This window comes from Musa acuminata, chromosome BXJ1-5, assembly GCF_036884655.1.
Source record: "Musa acuminata AAA Group cultivar baxijiao chromosome BXJ1-5, Cavendish_Baxijiao_AAA, whole genome shotgun sequence".
Classification (NCBI taxonomy): domain Eukaryota; kingdom Viridiplantae; phylum Streptophyta; class Magnoliopsida; order Zingiberales; family Musaceae; genus Musa; species Musa acuminata.
Window position 1 is genome coordinate 33,159,399 of NC_088331.1, and position 24,750 is coordinate 33,184,148.

A 24,750-nucleotide genomic window follows, 5' to 3' on the forward strand; every position below is an offset into this window, starting at 1 on the left:
AATGCCAATATTTTTGCTCTTTCAAAGATGCCATTACGAAGATAAATAGAATGATCAATTTTGTCTTGTTATTGCTAGTAGGAGCGGCCATCACTCCCTAAATACTCATTATCCATAAATTTCTAAAGCAGAGCTGGTGTGGTAGCATTGATGATTGGTGTCTTTGATTTGTAAATCAAACAACTCCAAATGATGTTGGATTTGGAGATCCCAACACGATTAGCTAACCAATTTATAACTCTATTATCTTCCCCAAAAATCCTGTACTTTTTGACTTCAATAGAACATTCCAAGTATTTTTAAAATATCTTTATTGTATATTCAGTAGCGACTAAGCAATGAGGAAAAGTATCTTCTTTTCTAATACATCGATAAGAGACGCAGCAGTCAGATTCAATATGAATTCTTTACACTCCTGCTCTAATCCTAAATTAATCTCAAACTTGAAACCAATGTAACAAATAGTTTGAACAAAGAAAAAGCACCTCCTTATTCAGTAGAATCTCAAACCAAAGAGAACAGTGCACTTACTGACTACAAGGGATAAGTACCATTACAGGAATAGGTTCCATGACAGGAATCACTTGTACCACCCCACAAGAACTTTTCGAATGAGCCAACTTCCCTGAACATGTTGACATATTTAGACAAGCATCTTCCCATATCCAAGTTCATGTATACTTTGTATATCCACACTACTACTCTATGATACAATTTTTTTTCACTTTATCAACATTGGATGAAGTGAACACTGACAGTTCTACTACTAACATTGAGTCAGTTATCAGAAAAAGAATGTCACTGTAGATTCTAGTTTGCTCTATTGGAGAGAGATCACAATTTCGAATGCACCAATCAATGCCTTCACCTTGCTCTTCCTAGTCTCCACTAGTTTATTCGTGGTTTCTTCTATCACATTGTTGAATAAGCCTCGCACATCCTTCTCCTGTGTATCTTGGTGTTTTAGCACAATGCTTTGAGTTTCTGGTTTTGAGTCAGTTACCACGTCGGCCATCTCACTCCTTTGGAAGTTCTCCCTCTCTAAGTGACTGCTGTTGACGTTTCTATCCACCATTCTTCCTCTCCTGAATCTTAGCCTTTTTGGACCATTGTTTTCAGGCTGAAGTTCAATTGCCTTACCTCTCGTAAACTTTAATTTGTGTGGTATGGAAAACTCATCTTCCCGATGATGAACAATCGCATCTCTTCTGACTATTCTCTTCTGTTCACTTTTTAAAGATTCACAATTGTCACTGTCTTCGTTAATCTCATGCTCAGAGTCCGATTCAGTTGTTTCGGAAGAAGCAGACTCTGATTTCTCAATCTCTTCCACATCATCTGTAGCAGATTGGGATGGTTGGTCATCACTAGGTTTCAGTTCCGGAGCATCAACATCAATGTTCTCTGATTTCAACAATTTCTCTTGTAGAAAATTCACATCGGCGTCATCAGATTTCAGTACCAAGATGTCAACAAGATTGATGTCCTCTGGTTTCAGCAATTTCAGCTCTGGAGAATCCATGCAATCCATCTCATTCTCTTCCTTAATCTCATGCTCAGAGTCCAATTCAGTTGTTTCGGAAGAAGCAGACTCTGATTCCTCAATCTCTTCCACATCATCTGTAGCAGATTGGGATGGTTGGTCATCACTAGGTTTCAGTTCCAGAGCATCAACATCAATGTTCTCTAATTTCAACAATTTCTCTTGTAGAAAATTCACATCGGCGTCATCAGATTTCAGTTCCAAGGTGTCAACAAGATTGATGTCCTCTGGTTTCAACAATTTCAGCTCTGGGGAGTCCATGAAATCCATCTCATTGTCTTCCTTCATCTCATTCTGCGAGTCCAATTCAGTTGTTTCGGAAGAAGCAGACTTTGATTCCTCAATCTCTTCCACATCATCTGTAGCAGATTGGGATGGTTGGTCATCACTAGGTTTCAGTTCCAGAGCATCAACATCAATGTTCTCTAATTTCAACAATTTCTCTTGTAGAAAATTCACATCGGCATCATCAGATTTCAGTTCCAAGGTGTCAACAAGATTGATGTCCTCTGGTTTCAGCAATTTCAGCTCTGGGAAGTGCATGAAATCCATCTCATTATCTTCCTTAATCTCATTCTGCGAGTTCAATTCAGTTGTTTCGGAAGAAGCAGACTTTGATTCCTCAATCTCTTCCACATCATCTGTAGCAGATTGGGATGGTTGATCATCACTAGGTTTCAGTTCCAAAGCATCAACATCAATGTTCTCTAATTTCAACAATTTCTCTTGTAGAAAATTCACATCGGCATCATCAGATTTCAGTTCCAAGGTGTCAACAAGATTGATGTCCTCTGGTTTCAGCAATTTCAGCTCTGGGGAGTCCATGCAATCCATCTCATTGTCTTCCTTAATCTCATTCTGCGAGTCCAATTCAGTTGTTTCGGAAGAAGAAGACTCTGATTCCTCAATCTCTTCCACATCATCTGTAGCAGATTGGGATGGTTGGTCATCACTAGGTTTCAGTTCCAGAGCATCGACATCAATGTTCTCTAATTTCAACAATTTCTCTTGTAGAAAATTCACATCGGCGCCATCAGATTTCATTTCCAAGGTGTCTACAAGATTGATGTCCTCTGGTTTCAGCAATTTCAGCTCTGGGGAATCCATGTAATCCTTGCCTAGCTCGAGCAATTTCTGGTTGGTAGGTTCTGTTTCCAGGGACTCGAAATCTATTTCCTCTGGCATCAACGAATCTTGCTCTAGAAAACTCATATCAACATTTTTTAATTTGACCATTTTCCAATCCTCATCATGTTTCAGTTCTGAGGAATCATCTAGCAAATCCATATCGATATTCTTTTGTTCAAACAATTTCTTATTATCAGGATTCAGTTCAAAGGAATCAAGATTGATGTTCTCTAGTTCCAGTAAATTTTGCCCTAAAACATCCACATCAGCATTCTCTGGCTTAAACAAATCAATATATGCTGAGTTATTTGGGTCATCTGAGTTTACAAATTTCTTCTCTGGTGAATTTAAATTGAAATTCTTTTGTTCGAGCAATTTCTGATCATCAGGATTTAATTTGAAGCAATCAAAGTTAGTGTTCTCTAGTTCCAGCAATTTTTGCCCTAGGACACCCATGTTAGCATTCTCGGGCTTGAGCATATTGATATTCTCTATCTTTTCTGGGTTCAACAAATTCTTCTCTAAGAAATCCATATTGACATTCTTTTGTTCTTGATCATCAGGATTCAGTCCAAACAAATGAAGATTAATGTTATCTAGTTCTAGCAATTTTTGCCCTACGACACTCATGTTAGTATTCCCTGACTTGAGTATATCGACATTCTCTAGGTTCTCTGGGTTCATTAATTTTTGCTTTAGGAAATCGATGTCGGCATTCTTTTGTTCAAGCAATTTCTGATCATCAAGATCCAACTCAAAGGAATCAAAATTACCATTCTCTAGTTCCAGAAAATTCTTCCATAGGATACCCATGTCAGCATTTTCTGGCTTCACTATAATGACATTCTCTGAGTTCTCTGGGTTCAACAATTTCTTCTCTGGAAAGTTTATATCAACACTCGTTTGTTCAATCAATTTCTGATGATCAAGATTCAGTTCAAAGGAATGAAGATTGATGTTTTCGGTGTCAGCATTTTCCGGCTCGAGCATTTCCTGCAGTGGGAAATCCATATCACTATTTTCACATTTCAGTAGTGGTTGCTTTGAGGAATCACAGACAACATTCCCTGTTTTTGATGATTTCTGCACTGTAGAATCCAAACCAGCTTTCTCAGGTCTCTTATTAACATACAATGTTTTCTCCTCATTGTTCTCACTATCATATTGGGCTTTTCCAACTTCTTGATTCTTGTCAGGGATCACTTCCTTTCCATGCTTGTGTTTCCTGTGGTTCAAACTCAAGACACCATCACCAATATACGTGAGAGATGGAGAAGCTGTGGATGGTTTCAACATCTTCTTTTCTAGCATATCTTTCTTTTCACCACTCTTAGCAAGAACTTCTTTCCCATTTCTTCGTCCAGTTGGTTCATGTGAAGGAGAAAGCACAGATCTTGATGCTACAGTTGTTATCTCACTGACCTTCTTAGATGCAGCACTAACAGGAGTGATCTTACTAGGAACTGGTATCTTATGTGTGATGTTGCTCTTCAAAGATGTTTGCTTAACCAGTTTAGGTTTAAAAGATGAACTGGCTTCCCATAGAGATAAAGTCCTCTTCTTGATGATACCAGTCTTCTGTCGTGCATCAAATCCATTGTCAGTAGATTGTTCACCAACTTTATGATGGTAAGAAAATGAATGTGACTCGATCAGATTCTTTGATTTGATAACATGTTTCATCTTTTGATCCCTTGGATTAGTGTATCTCACCTGAGATTCTTCATTCGTCAAAATTGGAATAACTATATGATCATTAGATATACTGCTTGTTTGTGTTGATATTGGAGATTGCAACTTAATCTTGACAGGGAACTCTAAAAATCCATCCTTGCTGTTCTTTGAAGAAAACTTTTCCTTATTGACAGCTGGTTTATCAGGAAATTTGGCTTTTCTATGAGATGAGGGCTTCAGCTTGATCGCACAAGGGTTTCTCTCTTCTACATTTAATTTGTTTACTTGATATGACTCATCTCTCAGAGTCAACTTGTTGATCGAATTGGGAAAAAACAAAGGCTTTGTCTCAGCCATGAAATCATATTTCCACCCATACTTGCAAAAATCATGGCAGGAGTTAGTAGAAGCTCTTAGATAACGAGGTAGAATCTTTACCTTGCTGGTTGAAGGAAGTGATATACCAGTAGTAATCCTTCCCCCAGTTGAAAGCTTCTTTGATTTGTTGTTTAACTTGAGAAGAAATGAAGGATGCTTTCTCTCAGCCTCAAAAACTTGTTTCCTTCCACGCTTGCAAAAATCATGGCAGGCATTAGAAGAGGCACTTAGATAACGAGGTAGAGGCTTTACTTTGCTGGTTGAAGGATGTGATGAGCCTGTAGTAATCCTTCCCCCAGTTGAATGCTTCTCCAAATTGTTGTTCAATTTGCGAAGAACTGAAAGAGGCTTTGTATCAGTCTCAAAAGCTTGTTTCCATCCATCCTTGCAAAAATTATGGCAGGAGTTGGTACAAGTTCTTAGATAATGAGGTAGAGCCTTTTTCTTGCTGGTTGAAGGAAGTGATGAACCTGTAGTAATCATTCCTCCAGTTGAATGCTTCTTCAAATTGTCATTCAATTTGGGAAGAACTGAAGGAAGCTTTGTGTCAGTCTTACGAGGTTCTTTCCATCCATACTTGCAAAAATCATGGCACGAGTTGGTATAAGCTCTTAGATAATTAGGTAGAGGCTTTTCCTTGCTGGTTGAAGGAATTGATGAACCTCTAGTAATCATTGCCCCAGTGGAATGCTTCTTCATACCATCTTTTGCATTTGGATTTACTGAGACTGAATCCTTATCCATTGCCTTTTCAGTCATCATCGGATTGTGATGAGGTTGGAAGGGTGATTTTGTTATGCAAATCTGCAGCTAAGAAAAGGAGTCATAAGTTTTATAAAGTAGTGCAATATTTTGCATTTATTGTACAAATTACAAGAGATTGATGCTTCTCAGAAAGGGAAATAAATACCTTAGGACTGATGTTGGCATACTCAGTGTATATGACTCTCGTAATACAGGGTCAGGGGAGTTTGAGTCAATATACACAACCTTATTTTTAAATATAGGGAGGTTGTTTCCAATGACTCAGACCCTAGCAGCAACCTTTAATCCTTAGAACTAATGTTTGTAAGACTAAAAGTAGACTCATAATGTATCTTGCTGTATAGGGAGAGAGAATAAACTAAGGTAAACTAAATCAATAAAAAAACGATCTATTCTTGATCTGTTGATCATTTATTCAGGACTAATGGCATGTGGTACTTAACATATACATGAAATGTTTCACAACTAGGTAGGTTTAATTGGCTGGCCAAATGGTGCATAACCCATTAACATTCATAGACTCACTTGAACAAATTTGGTTAAACTTGAATGACCCAATTTTGTCATCAATCCTTTATTCCAGATGGAAGAGAGTAAGAGACAAATGCAAAAAAAATGAAGAAAGAAATTATGGAAGGAATGAAAACAGAAAGGAAAAAAGATGAGAGAATGAGTATAAAGACCTGCAACTGTACAAAGATATCTAGTTTTATTATTGTTTACATATAACAATGAGAAAATTCATTCATGCATAAACATCTCTTTAAAAATCTACAACTATAGAGCCCTTTTCTTTTAATATATTTTCTCAATATCTTACATATTTATTACAACATAGATCAAATCATTTATCTATAGGTGAAGTAAAAAAGTTATTGGAACATATTAATTCTTGGTGTCAAATCATCATTCCAACTTAATCTTTTGAGTTTCCTCCATCTAAAAATAAAAGGAAGGAATAAATAAATAAATCATTTCAACAATCATAATGAGTAGGATCTTGTCAAAAATTTCAGAATCATACAGACAAGATTCAGTACTCATGTAACATTGTCAATCATCTTTTACTAAAAAATTCATATGCCATGAATACTCGTAAAAGAACATAAATCAGTTCTTTTGAAAATCATGAATGAAATAAAAACACAAGAATTATTCAAAGTTCTTTCAAGAAAGTAATCATCATATGTTAGTCTTATGGAACATAACTTAAACAAACACATTTATGGAATGACATCCACAAAGTACATAGGCATAAAGATTGGACACCTGACATTCACTCTCCCGGGATGGAGATATATTACTCGACATGATAGTTCTATATTCTCCCAGTAGCTAACAAAAGGAACTCATATTACCCTTCATCATATTACACTTCATTTAGGAGACAGGGACATATATTTCCTCACAACGATGGAGAAACCATCTAGCTTATATCTGACAGCTCATAAATCCTCAAAAGGTTTGCATATTCTCAAAATGATTTGCCTACCAGTAGTAGCATGCTTGCACGGGTTGAAAAATAAATGTTCTCAAATATATCATTATATATTTTATTCATTTATTTGTAATTCTTCCATTAATGCTTGTAGATCATGCTTTCTTTATGAGTTTATGGCATGGGAGGCTCAATCTAGTTGCAGCTCCTCACTGTGATAGGCCCTAGCTCTTTTCATGGGGTGTTGATCCAACTCAAATTGCTCCTCCATCATAGCCACATGTGTCATATGCATGGTAAAAATAATATCAACCTTGATGAAAGATACCTTAACTATAAAAATTTATCATACAACATCAAATAAAATCCTTTAAATTTACTAGATCAAAAGATAGATGGATATCAAGCCTACTAGCTCGGAGATTGGCCTAAACCTGAGTTCAATTGACCTCATTTGAGCTGAATTAGCTTTATCGAGTCTTAAATTACCCAAATCCTATTTGAATCGAACAGAAATAATTCAAATTCAATTTTAACCATACTTTAATCATTTAAATTTGGCTAGAATTAGTCAGAAATCATCTGAATCCAACTTGATTTGATTTAAATCTATACAAAGACCCTCTGAACTGGTCTGAATAGATCAAAACCAGTCTGGATACACCTTGGACTAACATGAACCAGCCAAACTCAGGCTGATTTGGGTTGGACTGCAATAGGCTATCAGCATAGTATCGGACCATGCTAGGCTACACTAGGTTGTATGGCTACTGGGTCATTGGGTCGCACTGAGCCACAAGCATCAATGTTGGTGTAGGTTAGGCCGAACCTAACGTGAGTTGGGTCTGGTTCGTTCCGACCAATTTGTTCGACCAATAGTTATCCAAATCGAATCAAAAAGTGACCCAGCCAAGCCTTGGGTCACTAGTAGGACTTGTGGGTCAATTAGTCGAACCCCTTATTTAATCTAAAATATTTTTAAATATATAAAAGTATTTAAAAAATTATATAAAACACATAAAATATTAACATTATTAAAAAATATCAATCCTTAGACAAATGAAAACAAAACTTCGATTGCATACAATATGATAAAAATAAAAATTATAACCAAAATTATAGACGTAAACTTTTATCCAAATTAAATAACAAGTGACAATATCTAAAAGGTAATTTGATTAATCAAACTCAAAATAGATTGTTCAACATAATAAAAAAGGTACCCGATATAGTTGTCATGACTTAAATAGCATATGCATATGAATTTTTTTAAAATAATGTTCATTTATCCTATTGCAACATTTGGTTTATTCTCATCATGTTCATTTTGGTGACTTAAGCAAGAAAAAGGTAAAGAGAAGATATGTGAGAGGAGGGGTAAAGACAAAACAATTGTCATAAGGAGATGAGGAGGCGAAGGAGAGAGGTTTCTAATAAAAGAAAGGGTGACACAAAAAGAGAAGTGATTGTATAATAAAGATGTTAACCTTCATTTCAAATTTGACCTAAATATCCTTTTAAACAATAAAAAGAATATTTAAGTAATTTTAATTATATTTACAAAACTGGATTGATTTTATTTTACATAGGTTATTCAAAAACTAGTCGGTCAAATAGTTCATCTCGATTTTTTAACATAATGGATCTAATAAATAAATCAGACTAATCAACGGTTCAATTCCCCCTTTTTTGATCCAACCACTCCGTTCAGTTTAGTTTCAATAACTATGGTTTGGAGTCGAGCCCAAACAAAATCAAAGATGACCAATTATTTATAACAATGAAGGTGTTTTAGATTAAATACCCCTAATGACTGTCCCAACAATGCCCCTAATGACATCAGTATTTTTTTTTCAATTATTTATAACAATGAAGGTATAAACAATGTTAAATTTAGTTTAAAGATATGAAAAATCTTAAGACACGAATCACAAAATTTTAGAACAACAATAACATTAACAATATGACAACGACAAAATCATAAAGTACCAACTATTTGGGATCGACTTCATGAATCTTTTCTCTACCTCTTCTTATACCATTAATACTAATCATTTCACCTCTTTTAACTAATGTATCTATACATCTCCTATGCACATTTGTATCATCTTAGATAATTTTTTCTCACTTTATCCTCGATTGAAGTGGTAGCTAATTGTTCACAAATAATGATATTTCTTTTCCAATTTTTCTATTAACTCCACACATCCACATCAACATTCTCATCTTAACAACATAACTTTTTTGTTATTTTTTAAGTGCTCAACACATAAATCCATAAAACGTTTAACAACTATCATATAATTTTTTCTTTTAATCTCAAAGGTATACAATGATCACTTAAGATTGTTGATACCTCTCGCCATTTTAACCATCCCATTTTTATTATATGAAAAATATCTTTATCCTCTCTATCTTGTCAATAATTGATTCAAGATATCTAAAACTTTACTTAGTGGAACTTCTTACTCATCCAACTTAATATTATTAAAATTACATCTCAAATATTTAGTTTTAGTCATACTTAATCTAAAACCTTTTAATTTCTAAGAATGCCTCTACAACTCAAGTTTAGAATTAAATTTATCTTGACTCTCATCAACTAGGATAACATTATCCAAGGTATGCAATATCGTACCGTACCGGTGTTTCTAGGTTGGCTCGGTACGGTACGGTATGGTACCGGCGTACCGAGCGATACACCAGGACATACCGAACGGTACACTAGGGCTTACCGAGCGATTTCCTCTTACTGTAGCACTGTAACACTACTACAGTGTATTACTGTAGCACGTTCCGTCCGATAGCGAGCGATCCGCGTACCGATATGCCGTCGGACCGGTACGTACCGCCTATACCAGGCGGTACAATTCGAAATTACATAGCATGACATTATCAATAAATAGCATGGACCATGAGAGGCTTATCGTTTATTAATGTAAAAAAATAGGAACTAGGAAACTCACTAGACAAACTCCATATAGTTCTTATAGTAGTGGTTACATTATCTTAGTAATATTAATATAATTTGTTCATACACTTTTTTTTTTTCAAGACTCACCATAATAAATCTCTAGAAACTCTATCGTATACCTTCTCTAAATCAATAAAAATTATATATAGGTCTTTCTTTTTCTCTCTATATTTTTCCATTAGTTGTCTTGATAAATAAATTGCTTCTATTGTTTATTTTTTCAGCATAAAAATAAATTAATTTTTAAAGATATTTATTTGAAATATTATTCTAATATAGATAACTCTTTCCCAAAGTTTTATAGTGTGACTCATGATTTTAATTCTATTATAATTAAAATAATTTTGTATGTCACCCTTATTCTTTTAAATTGACACTAAAAAGCTCTTCCTAATTCATCAGACATCTTTCTAAATCTCAAAATTTTGTTAAATAAGCTAGTTCACTAAGATATTCCTTATTCTCCTAAATCTTTTTACAAACCTCAATAAAAAAGATACCATTACACCTCATAATCTTAAGTATTTTCAACGTTTTTTAGATATCTTTTGCTTCAGTAGCTCTAATTCTACAAATAAAATGTATAATTATTAAATCTACCATTATTATCTATACACTCATAGATTATTCAATATATAATTTATAAAAATAATTTCTTCTTCTTTCCATAATTTCATTATCATTAACAAGTATTCTTTGATCTTTAATGTATCTAATATTACTGAAATTATTTTACTCCCTTTCCCTATCATTAGCGATTCAGTATATATCTTTTTCCCATTTTTAATACCTAATTTGTTATAAAAATTATAATCTTTTATTTCTTATCATACTAATAGCTCTTTTAGCCTTTGTTTTATGTATCATTAAATTTTTTTCTCATTTTTATAATTTTCCAATATTTAAAGGATGATCTTTTAATAAAAATTACTTTATGAACTTTCTTACACCACCACCAACTCTCTCTTAAAGCTATACTTTTACCTTATGTTTCACCAAGAATCTTCAAGCTCCTAATCTTATTGGCTATCATGATTTAAATAATATTAATATTATCTCCATCTATATTCCAAGTCGCTTCCCTTTCGATCTATTTCTTAAAAATTCTTACATTATTATCACTAAAATTCCACCATCTAGTCCTCGTAATTTCTTCTATTATCTTTTTCTTTTACCATTTATAACAATAAACATCCAATACCATCAAGTTATGTTGATTCATCAAGCTTTTGCCATGTATCATTTTATAATTCTCACATATAATTTTATCTAACTTTCTATTGAGAAAAAAGTCTCTATGATAGTTATGACCACTCTTACAGGTGATCAAATATTCATCTATTTTGAAGTGAGTATTTACAATTATGAGATAATACAAAATAATCCAAAATCATACCACCCTCTTCATTGCTCTCCCCACAACCAAGGCCCTCACACACCCTTATAAATTCACTATATATTTTTTCTACATGAGCATGTAAATCTCCAATTATAAGTTTTATAGTTATATGTATTCCTTAAATGATATCATCTAAGTCTTCTGAAAATACTCGGTTTGAACCTCTAATCCAACTTGAGATGTATAATGGCTTATAACATTCAAAACCTTTTCTCTCAAGACAAATTTAAATGCAGAATGATACGAATATCATGAAAAATCATTAAATATGGTTTAAAGGTTCTAATATGATGAACCAAATAATTAAATTAATATTAATCACTAATTTAAACTAATAAATGAATGCATGAACATAATTAAATAACTAATTTATATGTCATGATACGAAATTCAAAACAACTAATTGAATAAAAAGAATGCATTGTATCCTTTTTTCATATTGAAATTCCGAAATTAATTAATATCAAAATTTTAAGAATAATTAAATAGTCAATAGAATATATTAGAATTTAAATTAAAGAAAAAGGAGAACCTACCTGGAGTTGATGATCGCCGTAAGTTTCTTCTCACGATTGAATCTATCCCTTAGCCACGATAGATGAAAAGGGAGGAGTTCAGACAATTTATAAAGAGGATGAAAAAGATTTCTAATAAGATAATAATTTATTTTGTTTTTGTGATTATTTTAGTTGACAATAACTAAGTTGGTATTCAAAGTAGGAAATATGTATTAACTACCAAAATAAAATTCCACTTAATGGCATGTAAATTAAGAAATAAAGATTATCATTTTAGTTATGAAACAAAAATTAGAGCGATTACATTTCTCCCCTATTAAGTCCTTTGATTCCCAAATTCGATTTTCCTTAAGATAAAAAGAAATAAATACTTCTCAAAATTAAATCAATATGAATCCTGAAATTAAATTATGGTTCTATCATTGCTTAATCATAACTGACAAATCACCTTTAAATTAATAAATAATTTCAACTCAAACTTAACTAATTGAGTTGTGAATCTATGGGTTCTTAAAATGTTTGTTTCAAATTGAACCAATATCAATTAATTAGCTGAGAAGCATAACTTAGAACTTAATTTATCCATGTTGAACATAATTCCAACAATCCATTTCAGATGATTAGAACTAATCCGATATACCTAACTACCTCGGCATCTACTTCTTCGCAGTTCATGATAATTCCTGCAACCAATATGCTATAATAGTGGATTAATATTGTGTTTATTCCCATCATTGAAGCTCATTGGCGACTAGAAGAAGTTAAGGCATAAAAATTTATAAATATGGTCTCAAGACATGAAAAATCTTTTGATAGGATGGATAATCTTAATACGAGCAATAATCTAATTTAAACATATGAAGCATGAACATCATGAAAATCATTCAGTGTCATGATTCAAATAATTAAGTTAGCATTAAGCAACAATTTAAATTAATATGTGAAGAAGGCATGGACATCATTAAATGTGTTTACTAATTTATATGTTATGTTAAAAAATAAAACAATTAATTAAATCTAAAGCATACAGCATACCCTTTTGTTAATTAAAAAATATGAAATTAAACAACTAAAATATTTAAATTAAACAAATTAAAAAGAAGAACCTACGTAGAGCCAATGATCTCCACTAATCTGTCCACAAGGTCGTCAAAATGGATGAAAAAGGAGTATCTCATAGAGATGAGAATATTTTCTAATAGGGAATAATTTTATTTTTATTTTTTCATTATTTTTAATTGAAAATAATTAATTATTCCTTATTTTGGGTATTCAAGGTAGGAAATAAGTATTAATTGCTGAAATAAAGTTCCTAATAAGAGAATATTGATTAGGAAATAAACAGTAGAGTGAATTACAGATTAAGTTTTTAATAGACAATGTCCATACCAAATCCCTTCCAAAAAAATATTTGAAAGGTATGGAGATCAAGTCTATTATACGAAGGGGAAACATTATGTGAAAAAAGAAAAAAAAAATAAAAAGATGCACAAATTGCCAAAGGGAATTAGTGTTTTATTATTACCAAACCTTCCTATAAAAAAATCCTTCTCTGGCACCAGTAAACTAATAAGAAAGCTACAAACACACATGCAATGGGAGCACATGTTTGTTTGTTTGTTTCTGAAAGAAGGACAAACAATAAGATACAGACTTGCAACTTGTTTCTGAAATAAGCGAAAAATGAAAAAGATGAAGCAGGTGAAGAGAATACAGTAACAACAAGGAGCATGCTAATTTATGCTGATGAACCTATCAAGACAAGATTGAAAGCCAATACGAGGAGCATGCTAATTTCAAGTGACTTTTGAACTTAAAAGATCCATCAATTTCAGACATCTCCATCACTGATTCCACAGACAAAAAAATTTCCCCAAAAAATCTAAAGAGAAGGCATTCAACAAATTAAGCCAAAAAAACCTCGACAAGCATTATGTGTAGTTGGAGATAAAATCCGTGGAGAACACCCATCAAGATCACTTGTTTATCAGAAAAGATCCATCTTTGAACCCATCGAACCAAGTAAGTGGTTGAACTATAAACGAACCTCCCGCGGCCGCAAGAAAGAGGAGTCTTCAGGTCGGGAAAGAAATCATTCGCTTCATGTGAATCCCGTCACCAGAACGAAGGAGAAGACCTTTGAGGATCGTGCAAGCAAGCAAGGCAAGTATGTCGTAACAGAGCACAGATAGATGGAAGAGACGGTCGGATGACCGTAGAAAAACGCGACTTTGTAGCCATCTGATTCCTCCTCCCGACAAGCTTCTCTTTCAACTCTCCTGTTCCTTTCCGGAAGCATTAAGTCAACTGTTTGGGGAAGAGGGCAGAGAAAAGAAGCTCAAGAAAGAAGGAGAGATTGTGTTTTGCTTGGTAGCAATAGGGAGGTGGTTAAAGAAGGGTTTCGGTTGGGCATTAAGGTCGTATCAAAAGCAATGAACAAATTCTTAAAGAGCCACCGACGGATCAACAAGAATAGTTTGCCAGAAAAATACGTTGTTGGAAGAAGAAGGAAGCATGATGAATTATTGAAGGTAAGCATCAGCATTGGATTTTGTCAGGAGGATGTTTGAGTAACTTGAAGATAAGCAAATTATTAATGGTTTGCTGCTGCATTGCAATCTACTCAAATCTCCTTTCAAGGATCATGGCAATTGTTGATAGCCAGCCGTTTAAGTACTAATATGCATACATGATTTTTGCAAGGTGTCATCGTCCTAAAATATATATATATATATTATTCTTAGATTCTTCTATTCGGCACGCGGGTGACTTTGTTTTGTTCACTTGATAGTCATAGTTTTTATTTGAATCGACCATCGTCAAAACAAAGTACATTTTATTATACGATGAAACCTTCCCCGACATATATATATATATATATATATATATATATATATTCGGCATGCGGTATATATATGATGGTATGGTGGAGAACCTCCATACATACAGTTTGTAGGAAGGTGTAACCGCTAGCAGTGCCTCATTTCATCTCTCTAGAAGGAACTGGAAACTCTATGCGGCAGTTCACTTAAATGTTTTTCGTGACCGGTTATAGTTCAATAATATATTTTTAATATGTAGGAAATCACAAGGCATTTGCTGGGGAAGCATATTAGTTAAAGGAAATGATGGAGATGCACGTCTTGTATCCATGAAACTCAAAGTAAATTTTAAGATATAAGATTAATAACATCAAATTTTGTCCGATAACTTACATGATTCTTGACATATTGTATGTTTGTTTTTAGGTTTGTGAATTGGAAATTAAGCAGTTCGTCGTACTCACAATGTCGAAATTTGTACAATTCTTGATCATGCATTGCTGAAACTGATAATAGTCGAAATGAATAATCGAAATCAATACTTTTTTTTTTTTTTTATCTTTCTTTTCTTTACAATGAAAGATGTTTAATTAGCATACACTTTTATGGATAAGTATGTCCATATTTACAAGAATAGCTGCCTTAACTTTCTTTCTTTTTTTGTTTTTGTTTTTCCTAGACGACTACTGCATATATATATATATATATATATATATATATATATATATATATATATATATATATATCTCTAAAACAAAAAAAGTTGACAAGTCAAGTAACTTGATATATCAATTATCATTGAGTACTAGACTTATGGAACGGATAGTAGAGAAATCTCTACCTTGTCTTTACAGAAAAATGACAATCCAAGAAGAGGCAGAAATGGATAATTGCCTTAGTAATAAGCTTAATGTCGATAATTAAACATGGCTTATTTCTGAAATTAATTTGCTGATGGACAATTTTGCCAGGACCAAAATTGTTAACCTACAGTCCACCAACATACTTGACATTACAATTGAGCTTACACCAACCAACCCTTCAAAGGGGGTTTCCAAGTAACTGGATTTGATTTACCCTATCTATTATCGTCCTTAGGTAAAAAGGTCTTTATCATAGCATGAAATAAAATCACAACCCGATAAGATAATACACAAAAGAAGGATGTTGGGACTGTTTGTTAAAGAGGTTGTCATTATCGGATTTCCAAAGGAACCACAAAATATTAGCAATCGAGGCCCTAATGTTCGAGACATCCTAAGAATTAAGTGAATCCCTCTCCCTAAACCGATCACTAGAATTCAAGCTGTCAAAATTATAGGAAGGAAAGTGCCACCAAGTTTGGTTCAGATCAATTCATTCCCACGTAGCCCTTTGCAAAGTTGTAGTGAAAGAAAAGATGAGTAGCAATCTCAGTTTGGTATTATAAAAGATTAAAGTATAAATCCCAAAAATTAAAAACGATCCAAAGTTGGGAGCCATGTAAGAGATTCCAACTAAAAACTTTAATCCTCGGGACCAATGGGAGCTTCCATAAACATTGCCACCCACCATACAAATCCAAAGAACCCAGCATTGAAGTGGAATACAGATTTAGCTGAGGCTTTACCTTGCACATCATACCACCATATCCAATACTCATCATAGGATTCTCAAGGGGTAAATGAAACCTAGCAATCTTATGTTCTTGAAATACATTCTCAAGCTCATCATTTTTCCAAGCATCATCCATCAAAAACCCATTTAACTTATTTTAAAAAAAACCACAAGGAAACATTCATAAATATAGGTTTAAAATTGATTAAAGAATAAAAAAATTCATGGATGCTCAAAGACATCAACCGAGAAACTATTCCTAAAACAATAAAAAAATTTGATTTCAATTGGTCGTCTAAGGTTTTTAAGAAGAATCTCCCATTCTAACTCATGCTACAAGTCAATTTATTGATCCAGGAATTGATATTACTATATTTGGCTCTTACTATATGCACCTAAACAATATCCTCATTATTACTGAATCGTTTTGTGTTTGGCTTGTAAAGAAAATTTGAAGGTCCGAATGTTTCTAATCCCAAGCCATATATTTTAGGGGCTATGACCACCTCCAAAGATATCATTTTTTATTATGCTTATTAATATCATTTAGAATAAATTGAAGCATCCAAGTTATTTAAAGAGTATAGAGACATAGTGTTCAAGATTGAACTAACAAGAACGATTCAACTAGCTTAACAGAGAAAGGATCCTTGCCAAGCCTTAAATATATTGGTGATCTTGGTTACAATTTGCTCATGAACATGAAAAGGCACCCTTCTAGGAGTTACTATAGTTTTAAGATACTTAAAATGAAAGCTACCTTCTTGGATGTTAAACCGATTGTAGACTTATTTCTTCATATCTGAATGAGTAGTTCAAGAGAAGTATACACTAGATTTCAAGACATTAATTCTTATGGTTAGTAAGGGATTCATAAAGTTGAAATTTTTTTTAAAATACTTTCTTAAGAGGTTAAATCATATATTAAATGTACAATATCTTGGGCGACTAGAATATTATCGTGTATACTATGTTTAGGTTAAGAAGATAGATTGTTCCATAGAAATTAGGGAGTTAAGAAAATATTTCATTTAATTAGCAAAAAGCTTTGTACAGATCTTATGGTTCACACTACATAGAGGGACAAGCCTAAAATTTCTATTCTATTGCTAAAAGGTAGTATGATAGAATTACTAAAAGGCCTTAGACATTGGATCCCTAAGAGATTTCTAATAAGTTTTATAGAATTCAACTGTAAAGCCATTAGAGAGTTGGGGCTTTTACCAAATTAGCCTAAAGGATATCATCATCCCTAAGAGAGAAAAAGGCAGAAAGTATATCATCATCACTAAAGGATTTAATAAACAAATTAGCCTCAATTGTACCGAGGACCTAACCATCCGTTATAGACCAAATAGGAGGGATAGAAGAATATGTAGAATGAAACAAACTATCATCTTATAATACTTCTGATCAGTGATGGGTCCATTAGGTAAAGATAATTGATTGATCAGATTGGGCATATGGTGAATCGATATAAGGCTACGGTAATACCTAGAGTTGGCATTCCTTTGACCAATCCATTTGGTCTTGGCCTTTGCCCACTACTTCAAGTTGATCTAATGAGTAAGGACAGTTAATTTCTTTTTCAAACAAGTCAAGTTTATTAATTCAAGACCAGAGAGACCATCGGAACAATCATTGGCCTCAATCAAACTTGGCAATTTGCTACTAAGTAGAGTTGCGAAGGTCTTCAATTCTATTAAGACAAGTTGTGTTTGTTTCAATGAGAAAGAATCCCACGCATATTACAAAGATTAGAAGAGTCAATTCTACCACCTATTACCATCCCAATTGTCCCTAACTAAGCCTTTGACCTCAAGATATTCTATTTAAAAATTTTAAAAATAAAAAATACTTGCTACCATTCAAAATAGAATCCATGACCAAAGACAATAAGGGGAGTGCGATCAAAGACAAAATGTGGACAATGCACAACAAACGAATTACCAAATATATCAAGCCAACAAATAATAGCAAAAGTCTTGTTTAAGCAAACTCATAAGCCAACAAATAATAATTCCACAGTTGATTTTGAATGGGCAAAGTAATACTATCATATAAAATAACTACCCCTGTGAGATTGTAACATAGAATGCATAATTTAAGAATTATAGGATAACATACGGACGATGAAGCTATTCACATTTAAGTAATCAGAATCCCATCAAAAGTGCCCATGACCTCGACAGCTTATTTACGCCACCAAAGGCATAAACACACTCCTCAACACCCATCTTAGATAGGTGTGTTTTCTGCGTGACAATTGAATCCAAATTATTAGATCTAACACAATTAGTAAAAAATTTCTTAATAGATCTTAGATCGATTTCAATTTAGAATCTCAATATGAGAAAATTATTAGGACCGTATCGGCACTAAGAGGGAGGAGGTGAATTAGTCCTTTCGAAAAAATTACATCGATTCAAAATTTTCATTAAAGTTCATATCGAAAAGATGTTTAATTTCAAAACATTCGTAAGAATGTAATTAGCAAGTAAAACAGTTTACAATAAATGTAAATAATAAAGTTAAAGAGCACACTCTTAATAAATATAAATAATAGTGGTTCGGTTGTCGTCGTGATCTACAACCACTCTCAATTGCTCTTCATTCGAGGCCATCGACTTCTACTACCTATCTTCTTTCCAACGAACGAATATCAACTATTCTTATAACTTTTTCTCCTTTTGACAGACTCATAAGAGAATATTTATACCCTTCTTTTATAAGGTATCCCTCATACATCTCCCTTGGAACAACCTCTAAGTTCAAGGAGGAGGGACTCAACTTTCTCATAGAGATTTTACACTCTAACCCCAAGTTTTCATTCTATTTTCTTGCTATGTCAAGCAAAAAAGATCAAGGTATTTATGGCCCCAAATGGATTCAAATTTGGAGCCAAAATGGTCTCATCCTGGGTTTTCGGAATACTAGCGGTACCACCACTTGTAGACTAACACCGAGCGATACCACTGCCCAGTCTAGTGATACTACCACCTAACAGCCTCAAAGACTAGGCTCTTGGAGATTGAGCCTCTGGTGGTTCTACCACTCGGCCTGGTGGTGTCATCGCTTGACCCAACTTTTGGGTCACTAAATAGGCCTCCCAATGGGCCCAAATCAACCTCAGATCAAGCCCAATAGACCCCTAATTGAGTTAGCCTAATTATGTTCAAAAGCAACTTAATTATAATCTAGACAACTTGAATCAAGACATAATTGTGCTAGTCATAGGTGTCCAACAAGCCAATCACATGAGTGATGACATGTGTGACTTGATACATAATCTTTTTGCTTATTATATTTTGGCATATATCACTTTATAACTATTGCATATATGTATATATATATTGTAATGTCCTTGGATTTGTGCAATGGGAATCAAATCGTGATGAGATCATGATAATGAGATCGATTCACCTTTAAACACATATCCTAAATAATCCCGGTCATAGGTTACTCGAGAGGGACATCGTGATAATCGGACAGACTAGTATGCTGTATACCTGTCCATATGATGGATGCAGCTGGTCTCATAGCTGCTCGTGTAGGGACACTAGGGATACAGTACAGGTGCTCATTTGAGAATGAGTTCACTGATTGATCCGCTTACGGAATGCTAGATGGTTGATGATGCCTTATTGTCAGACAGCGATTTTGTAGTCCTAGTGGTGTATCTGGTCCTTAGACTTGAGACACCAAGGATGTCCTGTATGAGTGCCTCACTCTTTGATACTAGACTTATAGGTTTGGCTGTCCCAGATCTAGTACAACTGGTCATTGGGAGTGGTAGTCGACCTTACGAGGGCTATTGAGTGTCGATAGAGGATCATCTACTCTCGGCGTCATGAGAGGAATATCCCATATGTTCTTGCTCAGACAAATCCCTGGCCAGGGTCATTCGGGTTGAGAGAGAAAGGTTTTTCTGGGAGAATTCGATTAGAGCGAGACTCGAGTAGAAACCATATGGGTCTGACAGTACCATGCTCGATATACGGTCTCTGGGATATTAGATAGATGAGGGACTATAGGTACACGGTAACTCAGGACAGACAGATCCAATGGATTGGATTCCCCTGTATCGTCTGGGGACTACGGCGTAGTGGCCTAGTACGTCCGTAGTCGATGAGTCGAGTGAATTATTACAGAGATAATAATTCACTGAGTTAGAAGGAGTTCTGACAAGTATGACTCACGGCCAGCTCGATATTGGGCCTAGAGGGTCACACATATATGGTAGGCATTGCGATGAGTAGAGGTTCGGATATGAGATATCCGACGGAGCCCTTGTCTTATTGGATGCAGATCCAATACCCACTAGGGGAGGACCCATTAGGGTTTGATAGGGGACCTCTATAAATAGGAGGGATTCAGAGCCTCATAGGCTAGAGCCTTTGCTTGCCTCTCCTATTCTCCTCTCCCTCTCCACCTCAAAGCAGGCCTGGAGTTTTGAGGAGCGTCGTTGCAACCCTACTGTGTGAATCACCGCTAGAGAGGAGGACGCTTGACCTCCTTCACCCTCTCCTAAGGATCTGCAAGGAAACAGGGATATACGATCTCCCTAGGTAACACAATATACTCTATACGTAGTTTTAAGTTTCGCGGATTTTGCGCACCAATCTTCGCACGACGACGAACATCTCTTTGGGAATCGAGGATTTTGTTTTCTTGTTCTTCCGCTGCGCATGTGATGTCGCCCCCAAGATTTCCCAACAAATTGATTATAAGCATGAATCACATGTTGTCCATCTTGTTATTGGTTTATCCGGTGCTTCGTCCGACCTTTCGGTGCATTGTCCTCTCCTTCGATCTATTGTCCAATCGGCATGTTGACCTCTACAACATCCAATCTCCTTGGAATAATTTTTGATCCTTCTGGCCCGATGCCCGAACTCATGGGACGAAGCCTTCTACCGACTTATTGATCTGTCCTCTGGTCCGATGTCCAATCTTTTGACATGTTCCATTCTAGCCCAACATCCGATTCTACTACTTTAATAGATTTATTTTTTTCTGATTGAAGCTAGTCCTACTTCACTTAAATGCATATTAGATCATAACTTTATCAATTGGTTTCACCATGAAAATTTGAGATTCAACAATCTCCCCCTTTTTGATGATGACAACCAATTGATGACGGAGTTTAACTAAACTCTCCCTATCAATATGTCATATTGATAGAACATTTGAATTCATAAGTATCATAAGTGTTTCATCATTGTATGCATCATGAATATTGAAAGAATCAATTAATCACATCATTGCATGTATCTTAGATTAATGAGTATTTTATGTTTTATCATAATTTCATCATTTCTCCCTCTTTATCATCAACAAAAAGGAGAAAAGTGCAACTAGCAAATTTTTGACAAAGAATGCAAGCAAGTAAATTAGCAAGTTTTACATCATTTTAGAACATGCAAGCTAGTAAATTTTTGAGATATGTAAGTTAGCAAAATTTTTGCTTCTCTTGAGATGTGCAAGACTTGCTTCTCTTTTGAGATAAGCAAGCTAGCAAAGTTTTGCCTCTTTTTGTGATGTGTAAGTTTATAATTTTTGCTTCTCTTTAGATACAAGCAAGCAAGTTTTTCTCTCCTTGAAATGTGCAAGTTAGCAATCTTTGCTTCTCTTTTGATATGAGCAAGTGAGCAAGTTTTACTCCCCATTTGTCATTGTCAAAAAGAAAGGAAGAATACAATGTTTTAATTCTTTTCCCTTTATATCAATTTTTAAATCATGAAAAAGATAAATAACAAAGATAAATTTATATCAATATTTTAATAATAAAAAAATGAAAGATCAAGTCATGAATATCAAAAGACCATGTGTCATTTTTGACAAATCTCTTCTTTTGTAAATAGAAGAAATAATAGAAAACGATCTTGATTCAAAAAGAAAACTCAAGTCATAAAAATCGAGAAATCAAGATCATGATCCGAAAAATGTATAAGAAGAATTTATACATTTGAAAGATTTAATATGCCTAAGTTTAATATTCAAGCTAGTCATTTTGGTTCTCTTGAGATGCTAGCAATTTTTTTTCTCCCCTTTGTCATTGTCAAAAAGAAGAAGGGAAAAATGCAATGGTGTAAATGTTAGTCTTCAACTGAAAAATATCAAGAAAAATCAATTTGGTGATGAGATATACAATTCATGAATAGAAAGGAATTATATATAATAAAAATTATATCATGAAAGATCATGTGAATATCAAAAGACATGATTCATTTTGATAAATATCCTCTTAAATAATTAAAAAGAAATCTTAGGAGATCAAATAGTAAAAGATCTTCAAAAAAAATTTAAGTCATGAATTCTGAGAAATCAAGAGAAAAAAATCATGATTCATTTGGATAAACATTCTCTTTAATAAAATACAAGAATCACACGAGAATAAAAAGTAAGGGATCTTGATTCATATAAAGAAAATCTCAAGTTATGATTCCGAGAATTCAAGATCATGATATAGATAAAACTCATTCGAATTCAAATTATCAAATCATCAAAATCACTTTCAAGAGATTTAAAATAACATAAATAGATTTATCAATCTCTTATTAAAAAATATATAAGATAGAGTTAGAGAAATTAAAAAAAATATATTCCCTTTTTATGTGTTTCAATTTAAGTGATTTATTTCACACAAGCATGCCTTTGTCTTTTATGCCAAATAAAAACATACATCATTGTTTAAAATTGAAAAAGTAAATTTTATTATAAAAATCATTATAAATCATAAAAATCATCATTACTTCAAATCATCATGCATAATTAAATCATTAAATCATCAAGTATGATTTCATTAAATATAAAGTATTTTTAATCAAAATCATTTTATTTCGGCTAGTGAGCTTTGTAAAGTATATTGGATCTCCAATTATAATTCTCGAGCATCTACTATCAAAATTTTACTTTTGCTCTTAGCTTTCGATCATAGAGTTGTCTACAAGAAAGGTGGGTTTACTATAGGTACCCATTTGACTTTGAGTCCCGCATATTTAGATCTACCTATCTTATTTTTTAACATAAGATCATTTATGGTTCGTTTAGGAACCCAAACCAATTTATATGAGTTGTACTTTTAAATGAACATATATAGGCATAATATCCAAAGTTACCACAAAAATTACATTTATTTTCATGTGAAATATGTAATGTGGGTCCTTTAACAAAGATAGTTGGCTTTTGTTGAGTGTTACTCATAAAGTTAATTCATTCCTTTCTATGAACATGATTCTTATTAGCAAGACTCATGTTTAAATATTTGCTACCAATTTTAAATCTAATATTAATTTTAATAATATATTTTTATTTTTAACTAAGTCCAACTCTTTATATTTAGTGCAATGAGTTAACATGCAATTATCATGCTCATTTTTTAATTTTTTAAAATTACTAGAGAGAGAGGCTTGATCCTTGTTTAAAAATTTATAATTTTTACTAATAAATTTAAATTCATCATATAAATAATTAAAAGCATCAAGCAATTTATTATAAGGTAAATGAGTTTCGTTTGAGTCACTTATCTCGTCGTTGAAAGCCATCAAAGCATAGTTCGCCATCTCGCCTTTGTTGGTTCGCTCCTAATGTACTTGATTCATCCCAAGTTACCTTGAGTGCTTTCTTCTTCTTCGGTAGCTTCTTCTTTTAAGTTTGTTTTTATTTTTTGTTTCATATTTTATGAATTTTTAAAATTTTCTTGTAAGGAGTTCAAGGTCATCATCACTTGAGCTTTCGCTCAAGTGGTCTTCTTTTGTTCTCAGTGTCTATCCTTCTTGTTCTTTGGAAGGTTGTTCTCATGTTCGTCATATGCAATGCATCTTATTTCATAGGTCATTAAAGACCCGATAAATTCTTCAAGCGAAAAACTATTCAAGTCCTTTGATTCTTGTATTGCCATTACTTTTGAATCTCAACTTTTTGGAAAGGATCTTAGAATCTTGTTTATAAGTTTAGGATTAGAAACAATTTACCAAGAGCTTTTAAACTATTGACGACATCCGTAAAATGGGTGTATATGTCAACAATAGTTTTGCTTGGCTTCATTCAAAAATAATTCAAAATCATGCATCAAAAGATTTATCTTAAATTATTTTACTCCATTCATGCCTTCATGAGTTATTTTTAGTGTGTAACAAATCTTATGTGTAGTTTTGTAAAATAAAATATAATTAAACTCATTTTTGTTCAAATAGAGCATTCATAGCTCTAGCATTCAAAGAAAAAATCTTTTTCACCAAATCATTCCATTCACTCATTGGTTTGGAAGACTTTTGAAAACTACTTTCAACAATATTTCATAAATCAAAATCTATAGAAAGCAAGAAAACTCTCATTTGAGTTTTTCAATACGTATAGTTCATCCCATTTAATATAGGAGGATGAATGATAGAGTAACTCTTCAGATTGTTAGTAAAAGTCATTCTCTTGGGTGTTCAACCAATCGAGAAAAACTTGGCTCTGATACCAACTGTTAGGATCGTATCGGCAATTGGGGGGGTGAATTAGTGCT

At 33.5% G+C, this 24,750-nt stretch overlaps 1 protein-coding gene across 1 annotated transcript; it reads right to left on the bottom strand.

Annotated features, from left to right (window-relative positions):
• Positions 1-484: 484 nt before the first annotated feature.
• Positions 485-14,238, bottom strand: LOC135586804 (uncharacterized). The gene is made up of 2 exons (XM_065183650.1): positions 11,836-14,238; positions 485-5,527 (listed from the first exon to the last, which is right to left on the bottom strand). The coding sequence occupies exon 2, from the start codon at positions 5,483-5,485 to the stop codon at positions 821-823; it is 4,665 nt and encodes a 1,554-aa protein (XP_065039722.1). The 5' UTR covers positions 5,486-5,527; positions 11,836-14,238; the 3' UTR covers positions 485-820.
• Positions 14,239-24,750: the final 10,512 nt, after the last annotated feature.